The sequence below is a fragment of the Brienomyrus brachyistius genome, chromosome 22 (assembly GCF_023856365.1).
Source record: "Brienomyrus brachyistius isolate T26 chromosome 22, BBRACH_0.4, whole genome shotgun sequence".
Taxonomy (NCBI): Eukaryota; Metazoa; Chordata; class Actinopteri; order Osteoglossiformes; family Mormyridae; genus Brienomyrus; species Brienomyrus brachyistius.
The window spans coordinates 3,584,608-3,594,471 of NC_064554.1; the positions used below are offsets into that span (position 1 = coordinate 3,584,608).

General features: G+C 40.2%; 2 protein-coding genes across 5 annotated transcripts; one reads left to right on the top strand and one right to left on the bottom strand.

The window, feature by feature from the left end:
• The first annotated feature begins 2,266 nt into the window (after window positions 1–2,266).
• On the top strand, window positions 2,267–4,837 carry syce2 (synaptonemal complex central element protein 2). Of its 3 annotated transcripts, none has more exons than XM_048991819.1 (5): window positions 2,273–2,436; window positions 2,726–2,806; window positions 3,171–3,250; window positions 3,642–3,840; window positions 4,484–4,837. In XM_048991819.1, exons 2-5 carry the CDS (start codon window positions 2,729–2,731, stop codon window positions 4,676–4,678), a joined length of 552 nt encoding a protein of 183 aa, XP_048847776.1. In that variant the 5' UTR covers window positions 2,273–2,436; window positions 2,726–2,728; the 3' UTR covers window positions 4,679–4,837. The 3 variants fall into 3 exon arrangements, with proteins under 3 accessions (XP_048847778.1, XP_048847776.1, XP_048847775.1); XM_048991818.1 differs by having other exon boundaries at window positions 2,277–2,391; XM_048991821.1 differs by lacking the exon at window positions 2,726–2,806 and having other exon boundaries at window positions 2,267–2,391.
• A 189-nt stretch (window positions 4,838–5,026) lies between these two features.
• gcdhb (glutaryl-CoA dehydrogenase b) lies at window positions 5,027–9,606 on the bottom strand. 2 transcript variants are annotated; one of them, XM_048991817.1, is made up of 12 exons: window positions 9,503–9,606; window positions 8,952–9,076; window positions 8,791–8,829; window positions 8,564–8,704; window positions 8,071–8,133; window positions 7,729–7,899; window positions 7,355–7,484; window positions 6,960–7,176; window positions 6,774–6,877; window positions 6,565–6,690; window positions 6,140–6,300; window positions 5,027–5,607 (listed from the first exon to the last, which is right to left on the bottom strand). In XM_048991817.1, the coding sequence occupies exons 2-12, from the start codon at window positions 9,052–9,054 to the stop codon at window positions 5,534–5,536; spliced, it is 1,329 nt and encodes a 442-aa protein (XP_048847774.1). In that variant the 5' UTR covers window positions 9,055–9,076; window positions 9,503–9,606; the 3' UTR covers window positions 5,027–5,533. The 2 variants fall into 2 exon arrangements, with proteins under 2 accessions (XP_048847774.1, XP_048847773.1); XM_048991816.1 differs by having other exon boundaries at window positions 9,460–9,594.
• Between the last annotated feature and the right edge of the window lie 258 nt (window positions 9,607–9,864).

The following is a 9,864-nucleotide window of genomic DNA, read 5'->3' on the forward strand; positions in this document are numbered from 1 at the left end:
ATGTTTCATAATTTATCAACAGCAGGCTGTGGCTTTTCCAGAAAGCCCCACAAAGCTCTGTGTTTGTGTGCATGTGCGTGATCAAAATAATCACTATTGTTAGTTTTCCACTATTAGTAAGCTGGCCATCACAACCAGCTCCTCTTTCACTGCTGTGCTCTAGCCCCGTCTACCTTACCCGGCCAATTGACTTTTTTCATTTGCCAAATCGTGATCCGCATGCTGATCTCTGTTCATTCTCTTGGGATTCTTGTCAAGGCTTCACCGTAATCAGCCTGTGGTCCCCAATACATGAGATTTAAGACTTCAATAGATGGGGGGAGACAGTGCTAGGGTCACATTTCTTTCTGTGCTGATTTACAAAGATGGTGATTATTTATAGTCGATCTATTTTTGTTTGGGGTAGGGAAACTGATCTTTCTGCTCGGTTCTGAGGAGCCAGATGGGGACTGATGGATAGATAAAGGACTGGGGGAAAGAAAGCAGTGGGAAGTATAGAGACGATGCATATTCTGTGCATCTGTGTGCATCCATGTGTGCGTGCTTTTGGGGATAATGATGTAAGAGTAACAGAAGGACAATAATACTGTATTTCTTAATGAGGAATAACAAGGACAAAGGGTTAGGTTACAGCTGGGCCGGTGCCATTGACAATGAGCGAAGCCAGACCCCATAGCTGCCACTCTTGATGGGTTTATTGCAATACGATACCTTTTACAGCAATGTTTCACCCTTCAAGATGATGAGCAAAGTCAGACAGACTGAGAGTATGAAACAATATGTTCCCAAATTTGCCCTTACATAAACAAGTACAGACGTTCCCCGGGTTACGATATTACGACTTCACGATGGGTAAATGTTTTTCACTTTCAGTACATTATTCAATAAATTTCATGAGATATTCAATACTATTCAAAGTAGGATTTCTGTTAATGACTTTGCCTAACTGTTGGCGAATGTAAGTGTTCTAAGCAGGTTTAAGTTAAAATAGGCTGTGATGTTTGTTAGGTTATGTAGGTACTGTATTAAAATGCATTTTCTCCTTACGATATTTTCGCCTTGCGATAGATTTGTAGGAACATAACCCCATCGTAACCTGGGGAGAATTAAAAACATGCATCTACATGTATATACATTTTATTATCTCATTGGCAGGATTAGTCAAATGTTAGGATGTTAATATAAAGAGCTATTTTGATTTTTTTTTCTTTTAAACAAAACAAGGTGTAAATAAAATGGTATATTAGAAATGAGTTTCACAATATTTATTTTCAATGTTAAAAAAAAAAGATGGTCGATCATTCTCTCCACTTGAGGAAGTAACTAAAGCTTTGTTTTATTTATAGTTTTTAGAAATGAATAGATTTGTAATCATGGTCTGGATAATGTAGTCTGGATTTCATTTGAGATAAAAAAAAAAGTAGTTTCCTCTCCCCACATGAAGTCAGAGAACTGTTCCATGTCTCCTGTCACACTCGACTCCTCACTGGCTATTTTAGGTTGTTCATTTTAATGAAACACACCCTCTGGCTTGACTTTGTTTTACTCACAATCCCCTTGGTCTCAAAAGCCAGGTCTGTCTGTCCCGAGTGTCGACTTTTTCTATGAATCCAATGGCATCATTTTGCCCTTCTGAAGTTTCTGGTATATTGACAGAGAACCGGGTTCTCTCAAGAGACTCAATAGAGGAAATGCACTGTAATGCTGCATCACATTCATGTACAAGTATTTGGTTTCAATGTCATACAAATCTTCAGTATTTGGGAGACAGTGCTATTTCTAGCATCTGACAAAGAAACTAATCGATATATTCAAATTGCCCACAAATGATTCTTCATTTTATGGGGCTATATTTATTTGTATGTATTTATTATGAATGAGTGTATTGCTCAATGCTAATTGGTTATGATTATAACCTTCTAGTTGACATGTACACCAATCACGACTCAGTGGCTAATTCGTCATTAAGTTTTTAGGTTTCCATGCTATTATTGGACTCATGGGCATTTAGCGTTATCTGATAATCAAAACTCAGAGAATAATTTTTGTATTGTGTTTAATTTTAGTAGTAAACATTTATTTCTGCGTAATTCTTATACTAAAGCTTTGGAAACATATCGCGTGTTATAAGGATGTCATGTCATTGACATGGGGAACGGAGTGGTGTAAGCGGGCAGATCACGAAACTTAAAGCGTTGAAGTTTAACAAGCGAATTTCCCCCGCAGGGCGCGTGCATGCATGCGTGGCCCGTGCGCGGTCTCGCGGAGACGCCATAGCCACCCGGCCGTTGCTCTGGATGATGACGAGTCCGTTTTCCCAAGTGACTAGTGATACCGCAATACAACAAAAATAAAGACGAATTTATTAATAAATACGATCCTAAGGTTATGGTAAGGACATTTACAGTCAAGGACCAGCACCGCAGATTCTGACAAGTAAATATTTGCAGATCCGAAGGGGTTTATTTACTTCTTAGTACACGGTGTTTACATGGGTTAGTCAGAGAGCTAATGAGTTAGCTAAGTAAGCAAAAAAATATTTAACACCCAGTATATTGATGTCAGGTTCTACCAGCATAAACTGTTGCTGAATATAATAGTATTCGTAGATAGCGGATATTAGTCTATTATGGCTGGCTAGCAAACTAGTTTTATTTAAAAATGAGTTTAGCGAAAAGATTTAAGAAGGTCCTAAATTTTAATTTGGAGACATTTGCCTGGGCAGGTCATGGATCAGTTTTTCGTCGGGAAAATGGCCTCCAACTCTCAGTCTACACCCAAGCCGACTGATCACTCCGCAATCCCGGTACAATGGAGGGGGTTCACCTCAGTGGGAATGTGACACCGATAAATCCGTGACCCTGACGTAGCGACTGAAACACCAAAAGTGGGCCTTTTGTTTCATGTAGTGCAGCTCGTACTATTTCATTCTACATTTAAAAAATCACGCACAGGTTTTAAAATGTTCAGATGTTCAAAATTCTCTACATTTAAAAATATCTTTGCATAAATTTAGTATAGTGTAAATCACCTTGTGTAAGTAGATGATAGGGAGTACTTTCTCACATAACCCTCCACCCTCAGGAAATCACCAGTATTTTACAAAATAATGATTCTGTTTGACATATTTCAGTGTGTAGGACTTTTGGTTGTTTTTCCTTATTGTACAGGAATCTGAAGAACAGCTAGAACCTGACCTTGGAAGATCTTCATTGTTAAGTCTGGATGAAAGTCACGAACAGAAATCAAGGTGAGAAAAGATAGCATCATTTCCCCAGTAAGGTACTGTGGAGGATTTTACAGTCGTAGAAATGTTTGCCCATCATGCTTGTTTGGAAACCACATTTAACTTTTCATCTACTTCTGCAACCTGTTGTGTTAAAGCCTGCGATTTTTGTTGAATTATTTATAGGAAAATGAAAGAAACCCTAGTCCTTTTAATACATTTTTTTTGCCAAAAGATGATGAAAAGGAACATTGGAGTAAGTGACTTGAATTTTTGTTTTTAAATGAGCAAGGCCTTACTTTAAAATGTAGTTTCTGTTTAATGTCCTGAAAACCAGTCTCGAGTTATGCTGCCAAATGGAGAACAGTTTTGCAGACAGAATGGTGTTTTAAGTTTTCCGTTGTCTTTCATTAAGTGACGACTCAGGCATCAGCATCCCTGGCGGAGATGCCGACTGTGAATTCCGGAGTGAGAACTCAGTCTATTTCTCTACTCTCAGTTTGAGGATAGATGAGATAGGGAAAAAAACTCAGGACCTAATAGAGAAGATTAATGAAAGCCGTGCAGTAGACCAAGAAATTATGAACAGCTTCCAGGAGAAGTTAATGGATAAGGTAACAAACAATATATTTCCACTATTTACAATTTTTCAAATGTCATCTCAAAAGCAATAGTCACTTAACAGGTGGATGGCCATACTCGAGAGAAATGCAAAAGGAACGTGCCAATTTATAGAGACCCTGCAAAACAGGGGTGGTTAGGGCTAGGCTATATAAAAAAAAATAATAAGCAACATTTTATTTAAAAAAAATATAGAGATAAATGATAATATCGAGTTGTCTAACAGCACCACCACCCGCACGCACAAAAGCACATATTCAAGTGACACCAGATGAGACACAAGTAGGGGGGGGGGCTTTATAACCAATGTTTACATACACTGACAGCTTTGCATCTGCATCAGAAACATAGGTTAGTAAGCTGAACTGAAAGTCAAATCATAAATCTTTGCGTTATCTTGCTTTGTGTGTAGCCTAAGATTACTTCCCCAGGAAGGAGATACTTGCCTATTAGATATCGTCGATTATCGATAATATCGTCATATCACCCAGCCCTAATGATTCATTCCAGTCACCAACAGCTGGAGGGTTAGACCCTTTAACTGCTGATAAAGATCAGATGTTTCCATAATACGCAATGCACCTGTCTTGTATAAGCAAAAAATGCATTTAAGGCTAGCATAGCATGTGCCTGCAGGTCAGTGAGGTGTGTCAGCAGGTGCAAGGGCAGATGTTCAGCACCTATGAGGAGAACAGCCGTTTGATGGAGGACAGGCTGAGGGAGCTGTCAGAGGTACTGGACCAAAGCAGCCAGCTCAGTGCTGAACTGCAGAGTGCCAGCCTGACCCTGGTCGCCATCAGCAAAGGCCTGCAGAGACCCCCTGAGCAGTAAACACTTTTCAACCCAGAAGTTATTGCAAAATATAGTCACTATTAATATAGAGGGTAATTCAACTATACACTAGTACTAGATGCTGTTCATCTTAGTTTCTGTTTAGAAATGCCAGTCTGTGTTTAATACAGTGTAATTAAAAATAAGAGCTTTGTTACACTGATGTTTATACCTGCTTGTTTAATCCTCACAAAGCTGTCTAAACAAATATCTTCAATTAGCCAGAAGACACATTTTATATTAAGCTTTTCATTCCCACTTGATATTTCCAATTAAGTAGGAAAAGTTAAAAAGCATTTAGAAACAAGAATTAAGAACTTGAACCCAGTCTAGAAAAATTACAAAATATAATCATAATAGACTTTATTAATGGAACGGCATAAATTCAATAGAATAATGTCAAAAGTCCACACTGTCCCCTCTTGGCAAGATTAATGAGAATTTCCAGGGCAGAGGACCAAAGGCCAGAGAGATGCAAAAGTGCAAGTATTATGATTACCATTTTCACAGCCAATGAAATAAGTGCTGCATCAGTGAAAAATAGTTTCTGTGGAAATTGCTGGTTTCTGTTATTTAACCAGTAATGTGTGTAGTGTACCGGTGCGTAAATTTTACAGGTGTTAATTTTAGTCTATACTGTAGAATCAACACATATTACGTAATGGGAAATAGCAATGTAACTGTTCACAGTCACATGCAAAACTGACCAATCTAACTAACTTAGACCTTTCCAACTGAGGCCCTTATTTTATACTAATATCTATAAAAAGAGGAAATAAGGTAGAGACATCCTGTGAATGAGCAGATCACAATTAGGATCTTTAGTGTATTTACCGTACTGAGACAGCATCTCATTTATTTGTCTACTGTGAAGGACTGTAGCCCAGTGATGGCTCTACCCAAAATCAAGGCATGGATATCATGTGTACCTGCAAAAAAGCAAAAACAACAGTGAATTACAGACATTCATCTGAATAGTGGGTTTTCACTGGCGTTCCCCTGCCTTGTGTCACATGGTCCTTGGGATAATTTCAGGACCCCTCATCATCCTGAGAAGGATAAGCAGTAGTTGGATGGTTGGAGAAGTGGGATGTTCTGCACTGAGACTTAAGCAGTAATAATAATGGTTTCACTGACTAGTGTCTGAGGTTTCATGCTAATCTCCAGTCTGTGTGGACGGCCAGCCATTTACCTCTGTGCCACATGGAGCACTCTCTATTAATGTGCTATTATTGACCTCTACTGGTGGTACTTTGTAAAAACAAGTTTGAGGTTTTCATGGTTCTTTCAAGTAAATCTCTTGGAATCTCAGTGCTCCGATGAAAAGGAACCTGCATAAGTTTGTCTTTCTACACTTCTGTTTAATGCCCCTGTTTTCAGACATTCATTTTTGGTCCTGAGTTGGCCTCATATGCTTAACGTTTCCTGCCCAGATTCCCACATCCTTGCTGTTAATCTCACCTTCATACGTGTTGACAGATTCCAGGTTCATGACATGTCGGATGATGTGGTACTCGTCTGCAATGCCGTTGCCCCCAAGCATGTCCCTCGCCTGTCGAGCGACGTCCAGGGCTTTACCACAGCTGTTCCTCTTCAGCATAGAGATCATCTCCGGGGCCGCTCTGCAAGTTATAGGCAGATACGCAAGCAGAGCTTAGCCCCCTTTCTCTGGTTGTAGCCACTTTTGGAGTCCCAAGTATCTCCAGCTCTGATTGAGTGACTCCTAATTAAAGACTTTGAAGGGCTCATGGTTGTACCAATCTTAAGTATAGAATTTAACCTGGCTTGAGATGGCAACAATTTTCATTTCTTCACATGCTTATACACAGATCTGATTTGTCCTACACTAATATCGAGGTAACATTGCCCACAGAAATGAAACTCACTTCTTTGCATCCATGAGTCTGCCCAGCTGCAGACAGGACTGTAGTCCAATGTTGATCTCTGTCAGCATATCAGCCATCTTCTTCTGCATGAGCTGGTTCCTGGCCAATGGCACGCCAAACTGAATCCTGGCATAGGAGTGCAATAAAATTAACACACCACTCGTCTTTATATACATTCACATCTGTTCCATGAAAGAGTCGACCCCTACCTGTCTAGTGTGTACTGACGGGCCGTATGGAAACAGAATTCAGCCGCACCAAGAGCACCCCAGGAAATGCCATATCGGGCATTGTTTAGGCAGCCGAAGGGGCCCTAATCAGACCGAACACAATTAAATTGTTTTCAATCATTAAAACCTTTGCAATGTCCTTGAAAAATATCTACTTATACTTACAGCCAAACCCAAGGCTTTGGGTAGCAGGTTCTCTTCTGGAACCTCTATGTCATCCATCACAATCATGCCTGTGGGTGAAGCTCTCAGGGAAAACTTGCCCTCAATCTTTGGCGTAGTGAGGCCCTTCATGCCACGCTCCAAAATGAAGCCTCGTATTTTGCTGTCATCACATTTAGCCCATACCACACAGATGTCTGCCACGGGGGAGTTTGTGATCCTGGCCAGCAAGTCATGATTTCAGTGCTAAGTTATGGAATATTTTAATAAACAATCAAGCATTTTTTATATTGTTATGAAACTATGGTTGTAGACTTACTATTGTAGTAGTAAACTTAGTAATATGTATAGGACAGGCTCTTCATAGCATGCGAGGAACTGTGCTGTCCTGAACTCACCATGTTTTAGAGCCTGTAAGGGTGAAGGTGCGACTAGAGGGGTTGTATTTTGCCCGAGTCTCCATGCTGCCCGGATCGCTGCCGTGGTTTGGTTCCGTTAGACCAAAGCAGCCCAGAAGATCCCCTTTCGCTGAACCATGTAAAGATACATGACTGGTGTTAATTTAAAAAAAATACCTACAGTAATGCAATCTAAAGAAATAAGGTATATTCTCTTACACGCCTGGTTTACTGTGTACTTATGGCAGTCTAAAGGATGGATTTAAAGATGCTTTGTCACTAGAAATCTGTGAATTCTTTAAGACCTCAACATTAATACATTAGTTACATTAGTAAGGCAGTCACGGTAGTGTTTGCGGCAGCCTTCTGCTAACCCAGTCTAGGGAGGTATTTCTCCTTCTGCTCTTCTGTGCCGTAGGCGTAGATAGGGTGCATGACCAGTGAGGACTGCACGCTCATGACTGAGCGGTAGCCGCTGTCTACCTTCTCCACCTCCCTGGCAATGAGTCCATAGGCCACATAGCTTGTGCCAGCACAGCCATAACCTAATAAGAGACAGAGTAGGGGAAGGCATGAGGTAAAGAAAGGGGATTTGTGAGAGCAAACAGGATAGAAGGAGACTGGTTACAGGATATGCTGTGAATTCCACGCCATACATGTATTTTTCTTATATCTGTAAGCTACATGACACGCCGGCCACCGCACTCTTTGTTTACCTTTAATTGTAGGGCCCAAAACTCCCAGTTCTCCCATTTCTGACACAATCTCACGATGGAACACTGCAAGGGAAACAGATCAAGTATTATTAAAATTCAAGAATGGACTTTTTCTGCAATAACACTTTGAAGAGAACCACAGCAAAATGCAATAAAATGATCCTGCACGGTATTTATTGTCCAGCTGGGAAGGGGCAGTGCTGTTTCCCGGCTGTAAATTTAAAGCCTTTGGTTAATGCCTGTTCAGGTCAGTCTCTGAATTTTCATTTCACCTTTAAGTTTAAGTTATAGTTGGAGATGGAGCACCCGAGAATATAAGTAACCTCACGGAATTGGGTGGAGGGGAACTTCATGGAACATTCTGTGAAGTAAAATGTATAAGACCCATATTCTGAGTATTTTATTTGAAAGGTACCAATCTACAAAGACAGAATATCTGGGCTAGAATATGTATTTTTATTTGCATAATGCGTAATAGTCTGTTCGCACACACCTTCATTTCTGTTGGCCATCAAAATCCGTGGCATGAGTTTCTCCTGGCAGTATGTACGGAACGAGTCTCGAATCATGATCTCCTCTTCGGTCAACTGCCCCTCCAGGTCCAGGGGATCACGCCAGTTGAATTGGACCTTGGCTACCACAACACCGAAATTATTACTATGTTGAAAATGACAAGGAAAACCGATAATTGACACATCTGTGTGCAGGTCTGCTACATACGTGGTTTCACTGTCGTGTTATCCCTCGCCTTCTCACCGTCTGAGTAAAAAAATACCAGCCATAAATATGAGGTAATAATGTACTTTTGAGGAATAATAAACATCGTATCTTAATAAACTGCCTTCACATTTGTCGCGTGTCAAACGCGGTGCGCAACACACCAGAGCGAACAGGTGCGACGGTCCCCTGTCCCCTCCAAGCCGCCATGAAAGTACATCTGTGGGGTTTGACGAACAGGCGCAAAGCGGCTCTTCGTAGCGTCATGGCTGCTGTGCTCTGAATAGACCTGAAACAATGCAACATAAATACAAATATGGAAGGAAATATCCCAAAGCAGAACACCACACGGGAGCTATTCAGCTGACAATAATACACGACATAACTCAATAATAATAATACTAATAATTATTCTGCGTTGTACAATCTCCCTATCCCCACAATTAGACAATGAAATTATAGAAGGCTATTATACAGATTACACAAACGCAGTCTTTAAGGAACTATCATTATTAAATCCGTCGACTAGCTGTCATGCAGCTGCAGAAACTCATTAATTTGAAATCATTTGTCCTTGTCATTGCGTTTCGGAAGATAGCTAATTATAGTCGTATCCCCAAGATAGGTATGGAACACCTCCATAGGTTATACATATATATTACTATAACTTACGCGTTAGAATGTACTTTCAAAAGTAACGAATAGTTGACTTTACCCGAGCTTCTAGGAATAATTTCCTTTCGCAATCTGTCAACACTGAAGAGCCGACGTCACTAAAGTGCGACAAGTCTAAAACAGGATAGAGAGGTTAGTTTGGACTTGTTTTTCTGCCATTTTGAGCGTGGCAAATTGGAGGACCTGTAATGTCTGATGTTTTGAAAACCAAAGCAAATTATGTAAAGAGAAGACACTGGAATTGTTGTGTTTGCTTAAATTCCACAAACATAAAGAAGACTGAGATGGATAAAGGAAAATATGGTTGTTATTTCGAATCAATATACATGCAAGTAAATGCTGTAATAACTCAGTCAACAAGACCTCGTCTCCATGACACATTTCAGATGACCATTTAAGATG